Source organism: Cyprinodon tularosa, unplaced genomic scaffold, assembly GCF_016077235.1.
Source record: "Cyprinodon tularosa strain WSP-4 unplaced genomic scaffold, ASM1607723v1 ctg283, whole genome shotgun sequence".
Classification (NCBI taxonomy): Eukaryota; Metazoa; Chordata; class Actinopteri; order Cyprinodontiformes; family Cyprinodontidae; genus Cyprinodon; species Cyprinodon tularosa.
This window is the reverse complement of record NW_024038989.1, coordinates 282753-306465: the sequence shown is the minus strand read 5'-3', so window position 1 is coordinate 306465 and position 23713 is coordinate 282753. Positions and strand designations below refer to the sequence as shown.

General features: G+C 39.3%; 1 protein-coding gene across 1 annotated transcript in view; it reads right to left on the bottom strand.

The window, feature by feature from the left end:
• Window positions 1-5703, bottom strand: part of maml3 (mastermind-like transcriptional coactivator 3) — a 138918-nt gene extending 133215 nt beyond the window's left edge. Inside the window, exon 1 of the mRNA XM_038290553.1 lies at window positions 5329-5703. Coding sequence (XP_038146481.1) covers window positions 5329-5703 — 375 coding nt within the window. The remainder of the gene's footprint in view (window positions 1-5328) is intronic.
• Window positions 5704-23713: the final 18010 nt, after the last annotated feature.

Below are 23713 nucleotides of genomic sequence, written 5' to 3'. Positions count from 1 at the left end.
AAACATGATGGTCTCCAGTCGGTTCAATTGTCGTTGTTAAAGTCTCTGACAGCGGGCAATCCCTTCCTATTAAACCATCAAATTCAGCCAAAGCCAGATATTTCCATATTCTGCATTCAAAGAAACTAAGCCGTTTATCCCACCACTTTCTGACTACAGGTTTACATACTTATCTTACTAATGCCTTTGAAACAGTTAGGTAAAGAAAAGTTATTCCCAGCGTTTAACGTAAATGGTTGGAATAACCTTTCTTCACTATATTAGCTTTTGCAGGCACAACCTAAAAAAAAAAATTTCCTTCGGTAAAATAGTCAACTGCCTTAAGTTGCCAGTTCCATCAGTTACATCTATAAACAACATGGGAATTTCCCTCCATCGCACCCATTCAGGAAGGAAGAGGGTTCTGTGTCCCAAAGATGATCATGTTTTAGTGTGATATTCTTGTTTTAACTTTGGAGCAAAAGCAAAAGGCATAGAAATGCTGGCCGGGGGGGGGGGGGGGGGGGGGGGTTCTTTATTAACAGCAAAATTAATCCTTTATCAACCAGGGCTGAGAGTACACTGAGTGAGGAACAGGCAGCTAATTAGAAAGCGACACAACACATTAAAAAAGCTATTTTCAAACACATTTATAGCCAGAAAGTCAAATTTTAAGCTCTATGGTGGGTTGAAATTGAAACTGAAGTGTTTGACCTTCATTCCATTTGAATGGTGGTGGTGGTGGGGGATCTTGTTGTCAAGCACGGAGGTGGCATCATGATGCTGTGTGGGTGTTTTTGCTGAGTGACTGGTGAATTTCAGAAATATGGTTCAATGAGAAACATGTGGAAATATTGGTATGAAGTCTCAAAACAGACAAAGTAAAAAATGTAGCATGATTGCGATTTCTGAGTGGACAACTACTTAAGAGTACTGCTAGATCTGTTAAAGGTTAGCATGAGGAAAAACAAATTCGATGTTTTAAAGTCCAGATCTATTTTTTTTTTTTGAATTTGTAGGGGCTAAAAAATAGCAGCAAAAATCACCCAATACAAACAGAACATAACAGTTTAAAAACTCAGTTCTACCAAATATCCTTGAAGGTGTATCAATTAATAATCATCAAGAAAAAAAGCTAAATTACTTAACATATATTTCTCCTTTTTGTATCAACCGAGTCTTATTTTGGCTCAAACTGAAATCGTTTTGGCAATTATAACAGATATAAAACATAAAAAGTGTGTATGTTAGTATGAATCAATAAAAGACACGGGACAAAAAAACAAAACAAAGATACCCGTTTTCAACTTTAGAAAAAAGTGCATCTCCTCAGATGCACTCAGAAGTTATAAGTAATATATAACGTCCAGGCTATTAAGGGATCCATATTGCTCTTCTAAAACAGAAAAAAAACAACAACACCAATTTCTTCTCTATTAGCGCTGGATTCACAACACGTGTAATTAGCAAGTTCACACCTGCTGTCTGTGCCTTGTCAAATGTCACCTTAAGAAGACGAATGCACAGAAAAACATTTATTTAGGGCATCACATAGATATCAGTCTGATGAATCTGACAAATTATTATTCATTTCTCCACCAGATGAGAGGTCCAGTCTACTCATAGGAAATGTTATTGACACCTTTAGCTAATAGTGGTGAAACCAATAGGAAATAAAGAAATCTGTAAAAGTGGGTAGCAACAACTCTCACTTTTTACCTAAGCATTAATAAAAACTATCATCTTTCTTAATGTTGAAAGCAAATCCAAAAAGCAGGTCCTCCAAATATAAGACCTACACATTCCTACTATCATACTCTTGATTATGTGATAACATGGCATAGTGAACGGTAACATTCATTTTTTCAGAATAAAGCATTGAAAATCCTAAAAGTCATAATTGTCTACTTTGAGCTGCAGTCCAATTTTATAGTTAACTTCTTATAAACCTCAGGAAAATGATTTATTGTAGATAAAAATATTTTACAGCAGTTGTATTTAACCAGCTCGATTACAAAGATGCTCATATCCAGAAAGCTTGAACAAGAAACTTCACCATTAGTCAGACAAAAAAAAGTTGCTAAAAGAAGTTTTTTTCAGAATTAAACCTGATGAAACTAAAACTTTTCCACCTGAGGAGTTCTGGTTAGAGCATATTGATAGATGGAAAAGATTTTTTATCTCAAATGCAAAATATTTATATATTTGTTTACAATTTTGGTATAGTTACTGCTCTAAGTGGTTTGCTCTGTCAGCTAAAGGCATGTTATAGAGTCTGTATACTCCAGTAAACGATTAATCGATAACTAAATTAGTTGAGAATTATTTCAATAATCGATTAAACACTATTCATCCGATTAATCTTTTCAGCCCTACATGAATTTATCAACTTTGCACTCCTGACAGCTGGGCACCAGATTTAACATGCATCAAACCCAGGTGATAAACTTTAGTCACCAGTTATTTCTGGTTAATTTCCCCTTACTGACATAGTAAATAAAAACATCTCTGTTTTGTTCATGTTTACCCGAAATATAAGAAAGATAGAACTCAACGTCACAGAACTTTATTTGGCTTTACCTGTGTATTACTCTTCTTTGCACTGCCCTCCCTTCTTTTAACAGTATAATTCTGGTAGAAACTTTAAATACACTCATCTATGGTACTTTTATGAAGGTATGGTACAGTTTGAAATATTGTTGAAAATGCTAATTGAATTGGTTATCAGTTTTCTCCGTTCCAAACCAGGGTCACAATTTTTTATATAGATCAACTACATAGATTACAACCAGACCATGTGCTTTTCCTTAACGACAACTTTCTTGCATAATTCTGGTAGGATTTTTTGAAAACTTATTAGTAGAATTGTTATATTTAAAGTGGCCATTCAAATCTTAACATTAAACTGTTTCATCCATCCTAACCTTTAAACGTGTATCTGAGGTCATCATGCTGTAGTAACAACAGAATTGTATCCAGGTTTGACCCACCTGACTCAAACTGGAGCCACATGCTTGAGTTTACACAAAGTTTTAATGATCAAATGGGAGGCAGACGGAGGAGTGAAGATTAGGAACACTTTACCGACTGTCAGGCATGTTGGTGGGAGGATCATGCTGAGGGTCTGTTTCAGTGACACTGTTCAGCTGGATGAGATGGACAACTACCGTGAAACTAGCAGACGGAGGGCAGAAAGCTGGACACAACTGGGTCAAAAAAGGACAATGATCGCAAACAAACATCCATTTAGAACAGATACAAACAGGCTAAAGGCTAAAGTTGAATTGCGGGTCTCCAACCACGGTTGTGACAACGGACCCCGAACCGAACATCTCAGAGCATCTTTGGAAATATTCTCTCACCTGCAGACTGAGCAGGCTGCTGCACTGCTGTTAGATTAGATGGAAAGAGGCAGCGGGTTCCATATGTCCGCTCCAGCCTCACTAATTCTTAGTCCATAAAACGCAAACACACACTTTCCATAATTACAGACTTGCCCTTATGTGGGTGTGTCTGAGAACCATTAGACCTCGGCACAGCTTAGGAAACTGTTTGAAAATATCAGCTGTACGCCAATCATCCCGCCTTAATCTTTTGGCGTTGACACGCTGCAGCCACCCCACCGTTACAAACAGCCTGCAACGAGTAAGACGAAACGCATTTCACAGTGAAAAAAGTTTATTTAAGTCATTTTTAGCCTCATGCTGTGAACTTTACATCTCCAACAAAGTTGAGATCCTACAAACCGCTGCATTCATTAGTTGCAGGTGAAGCTGCATTCAAACAAGAACACACTTCAAAAGAACCTGTCTGCAGCACAGACCCTCCAGATTTCCCCCTCCAGGGATTTTTTTTAGATATATGCACGTCTGTGTAGTGATACCAAACAGCTCACTTGGCTTTCCTCGAATGCTCGCCTCTGTAGTGACTACATGGAGCCATCTAGCTGCAGCTCTGTTCTTCAGAGGGAAACTGGGGGAGAGGGATTGCAGACATCGCTCTCTTTCTTACCCCCTGCCCTGCTACAACCCAAGCTTACACACTGCCAAGAACTCACAATGTAGCATTAAAAAGGGGGGCTACTAAACAGGCAGTACTGTGTATCTCAGCTATTGACTGTTGTGTTTGCATACAAGCTGTCGGCATCAGAGACTGGGAAAGGAGCAGAGAAGGGACCAAGGCAAAACGGACGGTGCTGTGTCTTTAAGCAGTAATCCCTCCATTCTCTGAGCATTTGTTGCCGGCCATTTAATGGGCGGATCGGTATAATGTCCACAAGGACCGCTGGGAGATCCTGCACTGTTTGAAAAAAAAAAAAAAGCAAGAAAAAAATCACAGCAGAGCTCTCAAATTGGGATTGGACCTGCTTGCACAGTTCTTAAATAACCAACCGAGTCAGGCTCGGAAAATTAAGGACGCCCTGATTTAGCATTTCAAAAGGGGAGGAACAGGGCTCATCTCAGCAACAAAAGGGATGACAATGTTGACATTCCCAACGCGTATCCTTTGGTGTTTTCCAAAGGAAACTGGAGATTGCCCACAGGGGTGGGTGGGTGTGGGGGTCTGATGTGAACGGGGAGCACACTGCACTCTTCATGTCTTCCCTACAACCTGCTGCCATCAAACACCGGCAATAAAATCTGATCATCCAAAGATCTGATCCACAGTAAACAGTGAGGCTCAGCCATCCTCCATATGTTACCACTGCCCCCTACCAACAGAGGATCACTCTAGCACTGCAAATAGGTTGGATCTATTCTATCTCCTGCAAGAAAAATAAAACATACACTTTAAAAATTATTTTTCTCTCAAAATATTCAATCTTACAAAAAATAAAATACTTTCACCAATATTGGCAGTATGTAATCAAAAAGACAATGTGATGGTGATTTTCAGCAAACAGGTGGCTGTGATTTAGTACTTTTAACTCAATGGAACTTTAGTTTTAAGATGATAATATGAAAAGCTGGAATATGAACTAGTGCTGCTTCAGAGCGAGGAAACTATAATGTTGCAACCCTGCTGCTGCTGGCCTGTCTTGCAGAACAACTTCCACCCGATAACAAACAAGAAAAGGAGAAGTTCTCTCCTCATGCAATGACCCCTCCTCCTCCACCAACGCCATTAAGTTTCTCAGCTTGTTTTTAGTTTTTAAACAAAATCTAAACTGTTTTCATAAACTTTCAGACTTCCTCTCCACTCATTCCGGTCAGCTGTCACCAGCAGCCCCCAAACATGTAGCGGATGCTGCAGAGTACAAACTAAAGGTGGAAAACGTGCAGCGTGTGTTGCACCGTACAGGTACATGCATAGTGTTTGAAACAGCAGCGTGCATGCCGGGTTCCTCACCGCAGTCAGGGTGCTGTTCCTCAGCTCCGTGCCGGACGCAGAGTCCGCGTCCTGATGCTGCTGCTGCTGTTTGCTCTGCGGCTGCTTGCTGCCTCCACCGCCGCCAGACTTCTTGGTCCTGGACTCCAGGCTCCTCTGGTACAGGTGGACGGTGTCCCTCCTGTCCAGCTCCAGGTGCTCTGAGTGCGCCTGCTGGTACCTGCTCTCGCATATGGTGTGGTGTCTCCGGCAGTCCTCTATGCGCTGCCTCAGCCTCGCCACCACCGTGCTGTGTTTAGGGATGCCCACCGCTCCGCTGCCGCTGGCCGGGTTCATGCTGTTGTTGATGCAGATACTGCCGTTGGGTCCGACAGCGGGGGAGGCAAAGTCCCCCATCACCGCGGCGAGGGGCTGCTATTTTGGAGGAACTTTTGTTTTTTTTTTTCTGTTTTTTTTTTGTTTCCACCTCCCCAGTCCGCCAACCCTCCACTTCTTTTTTTCTGTCTGCGAGCGACAAGCGGCCGAACACCGCGAGGGTTTAAAGGGCTGCGCACCGAGCGCGTCTCCGGAGCTTTACGCACACAGAAATAACCCGGCTGCAAAGCTAAGACAAACTCATAACTTTCATCAAACAATACAGCTGCTGCTGCCAAGCTGCTAACAGCAACAATAACACCAACTCCACAGTATAAAGGTTAGTCCCCCCCCGGTCATGGAGCTGCAGACCGTCCCGCGGAGGAGCAGCAGCGGCTCCTGGAGCCGCTCTGTGCTCTTCTCCTTGGACAAAAAGTTTTGCTGCCTTAACCGAACAAGCTCAGGAGTTTCCAGGTGAACTTGCATCTCATAACGTTCCTGTTCCCTGAAAGAAATCCCGGCGATTTCATGCGTTTCCTTTAGTTGGTTTACATAAAAAAAAAAAGAAACAAACAAAATATTTTTTTTTTTAAAGGAGCACAAGCGCCCTCGATAGACCGTTTGTGAAGCAAGTCGAGTTTAACGCAGACGGCGCTAAAAAAAAAAAAAAAAAAAAAAAAAAAAAAGAAAACGCGGATATGAAAAGCAGGAGCGGAAGTGTGTAGTCAGTGGCTCCTGGCTGCCACCATCATCATAATCAGATCCACTGCTTCACCATGCCAGCGGAGTGATATCAGGACAGGAGGGAGAGAAGCAGAGAGCGGCGGAGAGGAGCCCCGAAAACCCGGAGCAGAGGGCTGGAGAGTGGGACGACCTAAAAACGTGTTTACTGTTTACATCCGGACCGGAAGGCTCAACGCGCACCGTGAAAATTAAAGCATCAATAAAGAAGGAAAAAAAAAAAAACTCTCTCCCGCTATCAGGATTGTTTCCCCCTCTCCCTCAGTTCAATTAAAATATATTTTTTTTTCTTAAAAATGATTGTTTGACTTTATTGATCTCACAGTCAGAGGCGTAGCCAGAAATTTTTTATGAGGGTGCCCTGATAATAGGAATGTAGACTGAGTGGGGGCACCAGAACCTCAGGGTCAGCCTACTCTGATCCCTAGCAAAACATCCATATTTTATATTTCTAAATAAAGACAAATACTTTCCTACAGCCTTTGTTAACAAATAGATGCATATATTTAACCCTTTATAGGGTGCTCAGTGAAATCCTTTGAAAAAAAAAAATCAAGCCAATAGTGTTATTGGAATCCAGGACAAGACCTTATTACCTTTGTAATATGCAAAAAATATGGATTTTTTTTATGGCAAAAATTGTAACAAGAAACGCCAACTTGCGCGAATATATTAAGAAGAATAAGAAAAGTGCTTCTATAAGAAATTCATGAAAAACACTCTGAGTGAAAAGAAGAGTGTGAAAGAAAAGAGAGTGAAAGAAAAAACTTTTTTTTTTGGTCCAACATAACCTTGAAGACATTAATGCTGATACTGGCACTTAAATTTTTTGTTTATAAACCTAAATATCATTGTTAAAGCTACAGTGTGTAATTTTCAGCGACATCTAACGTCCAGACTGCAGACCGCAGCAACATGAACATCTCCCCCCCACCACTTCTCCCCCCCAACAGTACGGCGAGCGTTACGGGACAAAATGTCTTCCACGACGTCCGCATCACCTACCTTCTCAAGTGATGAGGTTTGTTTACATAGATAATTTTACAGATAGTATTTCATTAGTCTGTGGTGGGTATATTGTTCAGTACCGTCTCAGTTCATCTCTCTCAACTTGCCGTAGTTACTTTCGAGCGTAATGGGCGATCTCGCAATCGCTAGTTTGTTGGCTCTGCGCTGCCGTAGCGCAAAGATGTCTGCCTCCATGGCTGCGAGATCCGCTCCTATGTAATTATAAATAACGAATTCTAAGGCAACGCAAATATTAAGGTTAAGAGGCTGAGCTCGTAGATGATGATAAATAACATAGTTTTGTATAATATATTACATTTCTGACTGTATATCCCTGTAATTATTACACACTGTAGCTTTAACTAGGCTTTTTAACTTTTTACACTGGAAAAAAAACCAAATCTAGTCATTTTTTCTTAAAACTAATGATACAAAAAGGGTATGCAAGTGATCAAAAATGGTAACTTGCACAATAGAGGGTTAAACATCTGTAATTTCTAGATAAAAAGTATAGTGGATAAAACTCGTTTTTTTTTGTTCTGGGGCGTAAATCAATCATTATTGTTATTATTTACCTACTTGTATCAATAAACATTCTGCATAAAAAGGATATTTATAAGCACTAATATCTACATAAATTGATTATTTAATAATTTTTTATTTAAGTTGTTATTTATCTTTGATTTCACTGAGGACTCCTAGATGACTTGCAGAGACACATCATTTCCTCTTTACCCCATATGACACAAAACTTAGCTCAGAAAAGAGCATGAATTCTGTACTTATCATCTTTGATGTAAGTACAGTGATGCGTATAATTAACCACAAAAAATTAAAATGTTTTGAATATTCCACTTGAGAGTTTTACTGTTGCCACTGTCTGTATTAGAGGGGGAAAAAATGGTAGGGGTGGCCAATGATTGGCTAAGGATGGCCCCCTGGCCCCCCATCTAGCTCTGCCCCTGCTCACAGTGGAGAAATGTACCCCTTACATCAGTATTGTTTCCAAAAAAGACTGCTTTTTTTTTTTTGTAGGATCATTATAAAGGATACTGCACAGGGTGTTTGCATGGGTATTTATATAGATGGATTTATATATATATTTTTTTTTTATATATTTATATATATATATATTGCACAGGGTATCAAATAGTAATTGTATATTATATATTGTACAAGTTGTTGCTGTTGTAGTGTCTCCCATTGTAGAGTCTGGTACAAAATTTGGAATAAAATGTGCCAAATTTTGTACAAAATGTAAAAGCTACTCATGTGGAAGACATGAATTACTGCATGAGAACAAACAGTGGAGGAATTTGGTTACTGTATAACTTACACTCAAAGCCAACACATCTTCCAGCACACATGGTTTTAGCAGCCATTCTCCAATCACTTAGCCGCACTTCTATTACAGGTTTAACTACAAAGTAATAACAGTCTCCATCCTACTCTGAGTATTATAACACTTATTCCAAAACTAGGCACATACTCTTTACTGAAATTTGGAGAACTTGTTATATGCCTGCTAAATTACTATGAAGTAGTTGCTTTAATATTAATAATGAAGGAAGTCTTGGAGACGCAGTAGGCTTTTTGAGAAACAGGCTCATCTTTAATAATATTAGTTTTAGATGACCTAGATTGCTCTTAATTGGTACTTGATGATAGCTTTAGTCTCTTATTGGTTTTCCATCAGGCATTTAGGAAGACAGAACATGAATTTCTTTATTTTTTGTTCTTAAAAAGTACTCTAATACTATAATGACAATAGCTCTAATAAAATAATGGTCGCTTCCCTAGATGAAGCCTGAAATTTAGTATTCATCAAGACTGTGTCATCTTACAGTATTTATTCCTGTGTTGTACATAAATTGTTAAAACTCATATCTGTACAGATACATAAGAAGGTCATCATTATCCAGCCAGCTGATGACACTACAGTTTTTATTTATTCTTAGAAAGAAAAAAAAGTCAGATCTCTCTTGCCTTAGGTATGGTTAGTGATTTCTGGTAGCATCCTATAAGTTTAAAAATAGGAATGAAAGAGCAAATGTTCAGCAAATGTTATATGTAATAACTCTGGTAATAAGAAGTCACAAATTAATCCCCAAGAATCAAAACTGAAGATGCTCCTCTAACTTTGCTTCAATTATACAAAACAACAACAAAAACTTAACTAATGGCTGCAGAAGGATTTTTTCTCTAAAACAGACTACTAATCCCAAAGGCTGAGGGGATATCCAGATTGATTGATGCTCTATAAAATAGCTAAAGATATTGACCGTAGGCTTGCATATGGAATTATGTAAAAAAACAAACAAACAAAAAAAAACTTTTATTTACCTCTAAATCTTTTAAAATCAACTGGGCTAAATACTTTATTAAGAATCCATTCTCTATCTGAAACGTTATGCCATATCATGTTTTCACTTGTTTTCTTACCTTTTAAAAAGTAATTACAGTGCTCAAAAACTCTTAACCTTCTTCTTTCCATGAGTCTCATCAAGACGCACAAATTTACTTACTTCACAAATACCTTATCTGGAGCAATAGAAATATTTTATTTGAAAACATGTTACTTTTCTGCAAGACCTGGGTTCAAAATGAGGACCTACTGGTGGCTAAGCTAGTTAATTAGGAGAACGACTGCTTAGCTACAAATAATTTATCTTACAATATAACTCCCCAATCAGTTCTTGGAAATTCTCAGTGGTATTTGATGCCATATCCTCGGGAACTCTAATACTGTTTGAAATACCAAAAAAATCCTTTTTAGAGGAAGTTGGAAACAAAAATAAGAGAGTACACTGTTTATTCCAATAGGCGATAAAAATGATATATATACATATATATATATATATATATATATATATATATATATATATATATATATATATATATATATATATATATATATATATATATATATATATATATATATATATACCGTAAATTCTCTAATATAGGCCCGGGCCTTTATTTCACTCAAGTGCATCGCGGTCCAGGCCTTTATTGGATACAGGCCAGAATTAGAGACAGGCCTCTATTGCTATTTGAGCAAAACAGACTACCAGTGGAATGAATAAAAATGAGATTTTGTGTCTTTTTGAACCTATAAAACACTAGGTTCATTTATTGAAAAAGTACAGTTACCATGTCTCGCTTGGTTTGAAGTAAAAAAAAAAAAAAAAAAAAAAAATCCTCCAATTCTGTTTAATTCTCCTCCTCAGTTTTTCTCCTCCTCTTCATCTCTCCCTTTAATCTCCTCATCACTCGCGCTCCTCCTGTTCTGCTGCGTGTCTGTTCTCTTCCTCGCGCAGACGGGCAGCAGTCAGGGCCTGTCGTCCAGCTGCGCAGGGCTGTGGTACTTGTATGTTACTTACTACCACAAGTATAATGTTGAGGTATGCCCAGAAAAAACGTTTATAGCCCCGGCCTGTATTAGAGACCGGCCATTATTTACCTCCTCTGACAGCGAGACCGGCCATTATTAGAGACCCGGCCGCTATTGGAATACAGGCCAATATTAGAGAATTTACGGTATATATATGCATTTTGTTTTCCACTAATTGAAATGTCTTTAAATACACAAAACATGAAATCATCAAGCTGTAGTAAACAGATAAATGGAGGCAAAAGATGTCTTTCAGTCATCAATGTACACATTCAACGACACACAGGAGCTCATTCAAGCTGGGCACCATTTAATTCACAACATCTGTCCCATCAACGTGGAATCAGAAACAGAAATACTTTAATAACCCCTTTACTCCATCTGTGACTATAGGACCAGTTTGATATAATACAATTTCATACAGTATATAAAGGGGAGTCCCCGCTCCATCTCGCCATCAATTTGGGGGTCCTTAGCCTGGAAAACGTTGATTTAGACAAGTACTCAAAATTCGTATCATGACTAGAAACGTGTCACATAAACAGTTATTATTGTTAGTATTTTAATTAGACTTTCAGCCTGTCATAAAGCGAGGACAGATGGACCCAGTATTCAAGGAGACAGTCAGTGGGCAAGTACAAAACGTGTATTTAATGAAAAACAAACCAAAAGGGGAGCTGCTAGGATCTGTGGCACATGGCAACTGCAGGTGGGGGGCGGGCACCGCCTCATCTCAGACACTCTGTTAGTGGGAGAAACACAGGTAAGTGATCACGATCATCTGACAGAAGATGATTATCTGAGTTGGTAACTTACCTGGTTTAACAGTCCAGTCCAAGAGTGTCCCCCAGTGCTGCAGTAAAACAAATAATAATCTGGCCCCGAATGCTCAGGCTGAACAGAAACAGGTGAGAGGAATAAATTATAATTGAGGCAGGGAGGGAAAACAACAGGTGAAAGAACTAACCAATTAAGGGAGAGCAAATTGGCCAGATCATGACACAGCTTGATTATTAATGGTTATAGTTATAATGTTAGAATTCAGCAGATAAAAAAGAAGGATAATGATCATCATGAAGCTACATAAAAGCAATCAATTGTTTAAAAGCCAAATAATTTTGTGTAAATAAAAATAAATATATATCTCCCAAGAATAAAGAAATCCAAATAAATAATTTTTCTTTTTTTTTTCATATCTCATTTTTCACCGTAAAGCTTGCAAAATACAAAAGAGAGCAGTGTCAAAGTAATAAAAAGCCCTAGGGCAATTTGGAAATTGGACATAAAAAAATGTCACGTTTGAAACTCATAAAACACAGTAGAGTGCAAAAAGCAATAACACCCAGAGGGGGGGGGGGGGGGGGGGGGGGGGGGGGGGGGGGGGGTTTTAGATAACTGTGGGTGCAGAAAAACCATACATTGTCACAGAGTTGACAGACAGGACTGGCTGCAAGTTTCTCTAAGAAGCACAATTTACACTAAATGTAAATATTTTAAATTTATTTAGCTTGACTTTTCCATGTTTGCATTTCGTGTCCTAATTTTTTAGAACTTACACCAGCTTCACCTATTGAACAGGAAAACACAAGGTGTTGCTTTTAGGGCAGGGGAATTGTGCAGCTGACCATGTAGGTCAGGCTTGGAGCTTGCTGGTATTTATCCTGATTCCTCTGGCAGAGCTCTGACTCTGAGCACATTCTTTAAACAAAAGGACATTTTGTCTTTCTTTTTTTAGGGGGAACATTTGGAAAATTATTTATGAGAAAAGCATGCTAAGATAAACAGAACCTTCAATTGAGTGTTATGAGAAAATTTTAAACATCATTACATATTTATTATTACTACTTGAACCTTCTCTTTTAGATTTGTTAATGTTGTCTGATCATCTTGTTTCAACCCCGACAGAGATAATTCTCTCTTCCTTCACTCTAAGGATTGATTGGAAAAGGAACCAGTCTAGTTGGTTAAACCAATGTATTGGTTAGATTAGGCAATATATATCGGCCAGAAACTGACCAAGCTATTGGTTTCTCATCAACCAATTTAATTGGTTAATTCTAACAGTTTGTTGTAGTGTAGTAAGTGATAGTTATGGACCTAGAGAGCAATTACAATGATGTTTAAATGTACATCATGCAAATATTGGTGTTAACCTTGGTAGTAAGATTAATATTAACTACTATTAAAATCAACAAAGGGTTGGTGGTTCACCCCTTGTTCATGGCTTTAATACTGTTAGAGGTATAGTGGAGGATGTTCTATTTCCGGGTGGATCATCTAAATAAGTGGTCCTCCTAATTCTCAATCATTCTGGTGATATGTTCGAATAAGGCCGTCCTACATACTCGTCCCCATTTTTACTTATCGGTGGTGAGTCTGACATAGTGGAAAATTGCAAATCTTCTTTTGGAAAGTAAGCTTGTATGAGAGATGCAAACAGCAACTTTTAAACAGAGCGTGCATGAGGAGAAATGGGCTCGTGAATGCTCTTTAATAAGCGTTCCCTCTCGGGACCGGTTACAGGGTTGTGCATGTGCATTTTTTTTTTTTTTTTTTTGATAGGACAAGTCTTTTTGAAAAACAAAATGTTAGTTCAAAAATAAAACTAAATCGCCGCAGTGTGGCGGAATTCCCTCTCAGCATTGGGACCTCTTCTAATAATGTAGATGTGTTCATGGTTTTAAAATAATTCACATGATTTAAGAAATGCTTTCTTATCTGTACAGTTAAATAGTTTCACACATTGTGGGTAGTTTAATATACTATTTGAGATCAACTGGAATCTAAACAGAGAATTTAAGCTTTATAAGAAATTCAATGTCTTAAAAGTTGTGATTTTGAGGGTATTAACTTTAAACTTTTAAATCCATTGATGACCATAACATTTCAAGTCACAAGTGACATGAATTGGGATTTAATCCCCTTTAATCCCTTTTATTTATTTAAACTGTGTGTTAATAAGTGAAACAGCAAATAGATCTATTGTAGCTCTGGAGGAGCTTTTAAAGGTCCAAAGCCTGGGGAGGGGGATCTGCTAAGATGGCACATTTTGTCGAATCTCAGCTTTCAGACATTTAATATGTTTGCCTTACCACTAAACATACAGCACAACCATTTATCATGCATTACACAAACCTGGCCTTTCAAGTAAGAGTGAAGAAGTCTGAAGAAAGCATGAAATGTTTTGCTCTGGACAGAAAAGACCAAAGCTGGACGTTTGGAGTAACGCAGCACCGTGTGTGTGGAAGGAAACTAGCACTGCATGTCACTAGAGCTGCATCTAACAATCATTTTCCTTATCGATTAATCTGTTGATTATTTTTTTGACTAAAAATCGGATATCGGATAATTTCCTTAAAGAAGATTTTTTTTTTAACAGAATTTAAATGAGGGGAAACTAAAACCTTTCCACTTGAGTTTTGGATAGAGCATATTGATGATTGATATATATTCTTTTTCATCTTAAATGCAAACTGTTTGTATATTTTTTTTAACTTACTACTCTAAGTAGGTTGCTCTGTCAGCTAAAGGAATGTTTTGAGTCTCTATTCTCCGGTTAAAGATGAATCAATTACAAAATTAGTTGACGATTATTTCAACACTCGATTAATCACGATTTATGCGATAAATTGTTTCAGCCCTACATGTCACCCTGAAAACACCATCATGTAACGTTACAGTAGGAGCGTCATGCTCTTGGTATGGAGAGGCTGTTTAAACCTGATGAGAGAATGGATGGAACTAAATACCATGAAATATTGGTGGAACCTCTTAGCGTAACAGACTTTCCACTGATGGCAGCTCATCTCTACAGATGGATGGTTTAGACTGAAGCATATCCTGGTATTAAAAATACCCAAAAGTTCTGATCCATATCTAAATCAGCTAAAAAAAGGCTTGAGAAAGGGTATCAAAGACAATCTTGTGACAAACCTGAACAGATGTTCAGCTGTTTTGCTAAGAAGAATGGACAGTGATTCTAGTCTCTAGATGTGCAGAGCTGATAAGAACTAGAGGCTGTGATTGCAGCAAAAGTGCTGACTCACCGGGATCGAGTTATATTAAACACCACAATTAAAATTTTCTTTTCTAAATTATTGTAAAAAAAACCAAAACGTACTACTGCCTTTCTATATCTCAGTTCTCTGTTGGCCGGAGTTTTTGGAGTTTATGGTAGCAAAATGTGGAAAATTCTAAACACTATGAAGGCATTGTAAAAACAGTCAAAAGAAATGTCCTAAACTTAGAGTCGTTGTTTCCATATATGTTCAAATGGCTGCTATTTTCCCCCTGTCATCATGCACACATGTTCTTATGTGTCCATGATACGTTTCCTCCGTGTTATATCACGTAGCCGAACAGTTCCCCCTCTCCTCCATCCATGACGTGCCATTCTCTCTGTCATTTTTATTTTTATCCGCTGTGTCAAGTGGGAGTTCTGAGCTCTATCCCCGACTGTTCGGGCCATATGTGCCCGCCTGTCTCTTTCTAGCCATCCCACCAACAAACACACACATTTTCACATGCTGCCGTTCACCCGCTTACATTCAGCCCACTGACAGACATAAGCATGCACACAGTCACACTGTCTGCGTGGCAATTAAACACCAACAGAATGTGTCTGTGGCTCTTATTCACATAGTTTTCCTGCTTCCAAAGCTTAAAGGTTCAGGGATTTAGGGGTGGATACTTCAAAATAAATACAACCACAAAGGGGCTCTCTATCATCCACAGGTTGATTAACATCTCTGATGACATGGATGTCCTTATTTTTTTTTTCCAGTCCTCCTACAGTGTTTTTGGTGACATAAATTATTTGTGTCGAGATTGTACCCAGGAAAAAAAAAAAAAAAAAAATGAAACTCCCACAGTACTAAACTTGTAAACTAACTAACTAACTGTCTCCAAACAATTAGACCAAACCACCACAAAATGTAATCTGCTCATGGACACAAAGAAGAAGAAGCTTTAAAGATGTTGTAGAGAGTCTAATGAAATGTTGTTCTCTTTTAACAGCATCCATATGGAGTTAAGATATGTTGTTTAATGAGTTGGAAGTATTAAAAGTATAGTGGAGGATTTTTGCAAATTTTTGAAAAGACCTACCCTCTCCACTTTAAAAATAAAAGAGCACATTCACAACCCTGTACCCGCTCCCAAGAGGGAACGCCTATTAAACGTGTTTGAGAGAGTGCACCAGCCCATTTCTCCTTGTGCACGTTCTGTTTAAAAGTTGCTATTTGCATCGCTCATACAAGCTTACTTGCTGGAGATCGGCCTGTTTTCCTGTGTGGTCCTGTTTCTCTGAACCGTGACTGAGTGGATGTGCTCTCTTCATCCTCTGGCATGGGAGCTGGCTCGGAGCTCGTCTGCCTGGCTGTGTGTTTCCTGGACGGGGCCGCCTTTTACAGCTGCTTTTTGTATCTCTGCTTCTGTCTCCTTGAACCTCAGTCGGCCTCAGCAGATGGCCGCTCACACTGAGCCTGGTTCTGCTGGAGGTTTCTTCCTGTTAAAAGGGAGTTTTTCCTCTTTACTGTCGCTACAAGCATGCTTAGTGTGAGGGATTGTATTTGAGTCAATGAGTCAATGAGTCGATGCAATCAACTGGTTTTCCTTAGATAGAAAACTTTAAATCAATTTGACCGTATGATCTGGTTGAACTGTAAAGTGCCTTGAGATGACATGTGTTGTGAATTTGGCGCTATATAAATAAACTGAATTCAAATTGAGTTGAATTACTTTCCAAAAGAAGATTTGAAACATTTCCACTATGTCAGACTCACCACCGGTAAGTGAAAATAGGGACGAGTACATTGGACGGCCTTACATAAACGTGTCACCAAAATGATTGACAAGTAGGGGGACCACTTATTTTGATGATCCACCCGGAAAAAGAACATCCTCCACAATACCTTTGATATTAGAGCGAAAAATAAGTGAAATCATTTATTATCAGACTGGGAGGTAGTGGTGTGAGTGTGGATGTACGTGGATTCCTACAGGGTTGTTTTTTTCGTTAGCCATGGGGGGTTGGTGATCATGTGACCCTGAGCCTGCTAGAGGGACCCATTGATCCTCTGTGTGTTAAAGACAGCTCTGTTGACAGGTGTGAAGTGATGGTTCGGTCTCTGGTGCTCAGTCTATCATGGTACCATAGGAGGCCAGTTAGTGAATTCCCTCACTACTAATTCTTCCACAGTCAACTCTCATTGGTTTGAATATGAAGGAGTGATTAGGAGTGACAGCAACTCAGCCACAAAGTGGTAGGCCTCCAAACCTCATGTTACCTGCTGGTACGCTTATGAATAGTGTGTTGAAAGTTTTAAGCAATGGGTTTTCTAAGCCAAGCAGCTGCCATCCAAGCCTTAAATCACCAAATTTAAAACAGTGGAGACAGGTTTTATAATGCAGAAGTTTCCAAACATTCCAGCTTCTGACCCTGCAAATGATACCAGAGTCAACATGACCCCGCTATTGGTTAAATGTACAAACATTTCTACAAAACAAATTAATCACAAGTTTAATTGACTTTGTTACAAACAGCATCAGCAACCAAAATATATATATATATATATGGTTTGGAGGGATAGTCAGTTTGTTGATAGGATGTTAGGCTGGATGGCCTACAGGAGAACGAAAGAGGAGATTTATGGATGGAGTTAGGGAGGACATAGAGGGAGTTATTGTGACAGGTTATAGGGATACTTGCTGTGATGATCACTGATGATTAAAAGCCAAAGGAAGAAGAATCAACAATTAATATGGGTTTTTCTGTTTTTAAGTGATTCTTTTATATCTTTAGGCACTTGAACATCAATATTTATTGTTTAGTTTAATTTCTGTAGTAGATCTCAAGTCTCCATATGGTATATTATGAGAGATTGCCTTCCAGTCAATGAGTCGATAAAATTAACTGGTTTTCCTTAGATAGAAAACTTTGAATCAATTTGACTGGATGATCTGATGAATTGTAAAGAGCCTTGAGATGATATTTGTTGTGAATTTGCGCTATAGAAATAAACTGAATTGAATTTATTGATGACCCACATTTTGGATGAAAGGATATAGGGTGAATAATAATCTATCCTTGCTTTGCAATTCAGTACACTATCCTGGCAGCTGCTAGGAGAACGGTACCCATGCTTTGTGTGGAGGATGAGGTTGGCTGCAGAGGGGGTCATGCTGAAGGCTACCTTTCAGAAGTTGGTCCAAGTCTGATAGTTCTATGATGGGATTGTTTTGGTAGATTAGGAAATCTAACTTTAAGGGAACTGCTTTGTGCTCACCTTTGCATAAAGCAAGATCCATAAAGACGCAAATAAGCACATCAGAGGAACTTTTCTGGTCAACAAAGAGTCCTGAGCTCAACCTCATAAAGAAATTTGGAATAGAAAATTGTGAATGTTGAGTATTCCTTCATTTCAGTTACCGATCTTTCTCTATGTATTTTGTTTAATTCTGGGTCTGAAAGCTGCCTGATTTAATTATGGTAGTCTTGAACGTTATAAACTTTTTTCTACCCCACTAAGATTCAATTTAGCAAATCAAAATACAACCCCAAAATTCAACACATAAAAAACAAAATAAAATAAATACTGCATACTTTCTTTTTTCAAAAACCAATTCCTGCACTGGAACAATTGTCTGCATGTTTTATGGCTTAAAAAATACACAATGCATAAACATTTTTCTTAACTTACTTTCAGCCATGGAAGACCCAGTGTTCCACGATTTCTCTAATGTGCTGTATGCATCACATGTGAAAAGGATATAAGCCTTGAAATGGGGTTTCAGGTTAGCATGTATTGAGGTTTTTTGCAGCCTTGTTAGACTCCCATGGAAGTCCTCAGAAAGGTTAGATAATTATCCTTTATGCAGATCAGTTAATGATGCAATATGGGGAAGAAGCAAACCAATGAATCTTAAAAAACAAAACCAAAAAAAAAAAAAAAAACAGAAAATACAAAGGGAAAAAAATGAAAACAGACTGATAACATCTACTTGATGTCATGCTGTTAAATTATTTGTTATCTTTTTTCATCCTCAGCTACAGGAAGTTTTGAGTATTGGTTTTCTATGTTTTAAATCATTCATTTGTTGGCCAGTTCTGTATTACTTAGTTTTGTTCATGTTTGATTTTTTTTAGTTTTTCTGTGTTTATCCAAGCCCGGAAGTGCCAAGAGCAAACTCTGAACAGAATTTATGAATAAAAAAACTGTGGTAAAGAACTGTTGTGAATTATAAAACACTGTGACAAAAAAAAAACAAATCTTTGTTAGTTTCCTTTCTACAACTGTAGCATCATATGTGTCAAAAAATGAATTTAGAGAGGTGTCAAAGAATGTTAGATAAGTAATTCCACCTTACTGAAACTGCTCTACAAATGGGGTACATTTAGTATTCTCAGGTTTAGCTGTCAAAGGAAGATCAGCTTAAGAGCGAAGCTCCAAACCCTAAACATCATCACAGGACTTATTCTACTGTTGATATGAAAGTGCATGTCTCTACAGTCACAGGAAAGATTTGCAAGCTAAACTTTCACAGGAAGTGTGGGATGAGGAAAGCTTTGCTCTCAAGGAAAAACTTAGAAGCAATGCAGAAGTTTGCCAAAGAGAACGTAGACAAAGACCATGACCTTAGGCGTTTTGTAAATGCTATAGATGTTTAATAGCTAATACCTTTTTTTTAAACTGCGAATAGTGTGAAGGAAAGAGGAGCTTTATACAGGAGTACCCATAGACCATGATGTCAGAGGATAACATTGTTATCTGTAGTGAAAAATATAGAGATGGAGCTTTGGCCTGGAATAGAGGGATGGAAAGTCAGTCATAGCATAGTAGGAGAATTACGTAAATAATAAATGTGTGTTATTGAAAGGCACGTTAATGGTTAGAAGTTATATGGAGCAGATACAAAGAAGCTGGATTATCTAAGTACTTGTATTCAACCATCCAGTGCCAAGGTGATTGTGGAAAAGAGTTGAAGACACCTGTCCAAGCAGGTTGACACGGGTGGAGAAAAGTGTCAGTTGATCAAAGAGTATCACCGTTAATAATAGGAAACGTCACCAAGATGATGGTGAAACCAGCAGTGCTGTCTGGTTCAGAGACAGTTACACTAAGGTAGAGACAGCTCTGATAAGCAAAGAGGAGGTGAAGATTGGGAGGTTCTCTTTTGGAGTGATGAGGATGGATTGGAATGAATGAGTACATCATAGGATCAGGGGTGGAACAGGGGTGGATTCCAGGGAATCTGCGTGCCAACACCACACAACCAATGCTGCCCAGAGAGTTCCAGACAATGAAGCCTTGAAGATTGCAAAACTGGCAGGAGATCAGATCCATCCAGACGAAGGAAAGCAGGATAGTTCAGAGATTTTGAAGCCAAAGCCGGTGTCGAGGAGGTTCACTGGAGTCTGGGCCAGAAGATCCGAGATCAGAAGACGTACCGAAGGGGAAAAAAACAGGTCAGTGTCAGGAAGCAGTTCCAGGTTCGGTCAAGAGGCAGGATCCAGCAGGAGTCCGAAGACAGGTCAGGCAAACAGATAAGAACAGGAACAGGCAGGCTCAGAGGTCCAGAGGCAGAACAGGTCAGGATCAGGCAATCAGAAAACGAACAGGAAGAGGATTGTCAGATTCCTTATTCTTACAAATATGGCACCATTTACGTAGAAGTAAACAACGGGCTTTCCGTCACTTTGGGATTTAATAATCAACCTAAGAAAAAGTATTCGCCATTTTTACCCTATTTAGGATGGGTTAGAAAATAAGTCCATTAGAGTGATTTAGACTAATGAAAAAAAAAACTGCTTTAGGCTTTTTTAACCTTTTAAAATTAAAGGTCTGCTCCAGAATGTCCTGCAAATATTTGAGAAAGGCTTAACTTATCATTGCTACTTCCTCTTGTGTTCCCCTGTGCACCAAAAACCGTGATTATCACTCTGCTTAACATCAACCAGCAAAGTCTACAAGAAGGGTGATAAACACAGTGAAAAAACTGCTGTGTGTGGGTTTTAAGGGTGCATTGTGTGTGTTTGTGTGTGTGTGGTTGTAACTGGTACTCTTGCTGGCCAGTCTGGAAGGCTTAGTGCTTTAGGAATGAATGGAATGTTATTTTACACGCTCCACACTGGTTTTAAAGTGAGATGGTCCGTCCACTATGGTTTCCAGCTCTGACCTTGTGAGAACAACTTGCAGGTTTTTTTTTTTAAGCAGGGGAGTGTCCAGCTGAATTTTCACTCTGAAACAGCTATTGTTTAGTTAAAATATGGGTTCCCGCCATAAAAAAAAAAAAAACTCTAGTCTCAGCTTTCCGCCCTCAACTTGGATTGTTATGGGTAGATTTAGTAAATATAACAGGATGTGAAGGAGCAATACAGACACAGTTTGACATTTGTTGATAGGCAATTGTCAAGATTGAGGAACAGGGTTGTTTTTGAGAAAGCCAGAGTGTTTATTCAGACATGGCCTAAGCGGTTTTCACTCAATCTGCTGGTGCACGCACACACAAGGCACAAAAGATCATTTGTTGTTCAGTCTCGAACACGGGAGAGACGTAATTCTTTTCTTTTGTCACCGTCATGCCGGTTTGTCTGCTCACGACTTGGAGTGTGGGTGGTAGAGAATGAGTTTACACAAAGGGACATGCGCACGTGTAGAGACAAACAGAGAGGCTCATGGCTGGGAAACGAGGACTGGAAGGAAGTCTTGGGTCTGGGTTTCAGTTGCATCACAAACCAATCAAGGACATGCAGACCAAACACAACCTGCAGGAGAAATGTGTTTAACCTCATTTGAACATTTCCTCCCACACTCACACCACATAACTCTCCCTTCTCCATTTTTATTTCTTCCTCTGAGGTAGCCACGTCTACTCTTGCAGCTTTTTGACATTCAAGACGAACCGTTCGCCCTGTGAGGACCACCCTCAGACATGTGCTTGGTGATGCCCTGGGGCAGAATGGGGTTCTGCAAGGGCCCTCCTCATGGCAGGAGAAAGAAAGACAGAAAGAGTCCCCTGTCTGTCATCCTCACTGGAGAGGTTGCCGGGCTGTTGCAGCAGACCGTCTGGCTTTAAATTTTTAATGTTCACAGGACTGCATCCGAGTGTGAGATAAAGAGAGAAAGAATCAGGGTGTCTGATATATTGATGAGCAGCAAGGAGGGCAGAGAATTGCATGAAAGGCACAAGGGGGGCTGCAAATTGAAGGATAACAGGACAAAGGAGCGATACCTCGGTTAGCTGCACAAGGATGCTTATCTGCTGCTTTCTTTTCTTTCAAAGCAACTACGATAATACAGAGAAGAGGGTTAAACAAGTCGGCTGTTAAAGGGATCCGGCTCAACAAATATTTCTTTTTACATCTAGATGTTTCAGCTTATTAAACAGAAGATTTTCAGACAAATACTTATTTTGTATTTTATTCGAAAAATCTGACTTTGTCAATCTTAAAAAAAAAAAAAAAAAGAAAACTGAGCTGATATTACAGAAACAGAACATGATACCACAACAAAAACTGGTTGTGATAGGGCTTGCAGCTGGCTGACTGGTTAGCATGCACGTCGTGGCTGACCCAGGTTTGAATCCGACCTGTGGTCCTTTGTCGCATGTCTCTCCCTCTCTCTCATACCCCCTTTCCCGTCAGCCTACTGTCGAAAAAAAACGAGTCACTAGTGCTGTAAAAAACAAAAAAATAAATAAAAAATTGGTGGTAATAGTCTAATGATCCGGGGATGCTTTGCTTCTTCTGGACCTGGATCTGATGCAACCAAGAACTCTAACACCTTGATGCCGTTTGGTGTTTTTCTGTAGATATGGTTATTCTACATATTAGTATTTTATGCTAGAGGCATACGTTTATATACAATGTTTAATTTATTTGCAAGTAAACTTGCCTGCAAAGACATATCATGCACCAATGTTCTTGTTTTTAGATCTTGGTTTGTAGGATTTCTGCAAACCAATGATAAAAACCCTTCTAAAAGGGAGTAACATTTTTCAGAATCACAGAAAGCCTGTGCTTCTGGATATGTCTACTAAGAGATTTCTTTCAAAACTGCTTGCCTCTCACATTAAGGTTTAGCTCCTCAAATGGATGAGTCATGGTTATCTTTTCTCACCTGTGGATCTGTGAGGCTTGTCTGAACTTCTCATGCAGCCTGCGTTCACCAATGCTCTGAGTGGCTTCAGCACCACGGTAACAATAGATAGCATTTTTATGTATAAGGATAAAGCCTCAGTCTATTAGTCTCAGATAGGTTGGTCTGCAGTATGGGGGTCCCACAGGGACGGTGCTGGCACCGTTCATCTTCACCCTTTACACTGCAGACTTCTCCATCAACTCCCCACGCTGCCACCTTCAGTGGTTTTCTGACGATTCTGCCATAGTTGGCCTCATCACAGTTGGGGACAACTCAGAGTACAGACAGTGGAGCCAGAACTTCGTGGCACGGTGCCAGCAGAACCAACTTCTGATTAATGCAGGGGAAACCAAAGAGCTAATGGTGGACTTTCACAGAAGCAGATCCACCCAACTTACCCAGGTGAACATCCATGGAACGGAAATTGAGATAGTGGACTCTTATAAGTTCCTAGGTGTTCATCTGAATAATAAAATAGACTGGACTCACAACACTGAGGCTCTGTAAGAAGAGTCAGAGCAGACTCTTGCTGCTGAGGAAACTGAGGTCTTTTGGAGTGCAGGGGGCGCTGCTAAAGACCTTCAACTTCTATGGAGTTGTCTGTTGCAGCAATGGTTTATTTGTAGCTGAGAGAAAGCGGCTGGATAAGCTGATCAGAAAGGCCAGCTCTGTGATTGGATGCCCTCTGGACTCAGTGCAGGAGGTGGGAAACAAAAGGATCCTAACTAAATTAACATCTCTGTTTGATAATGTCTCCCACCCCATGAAT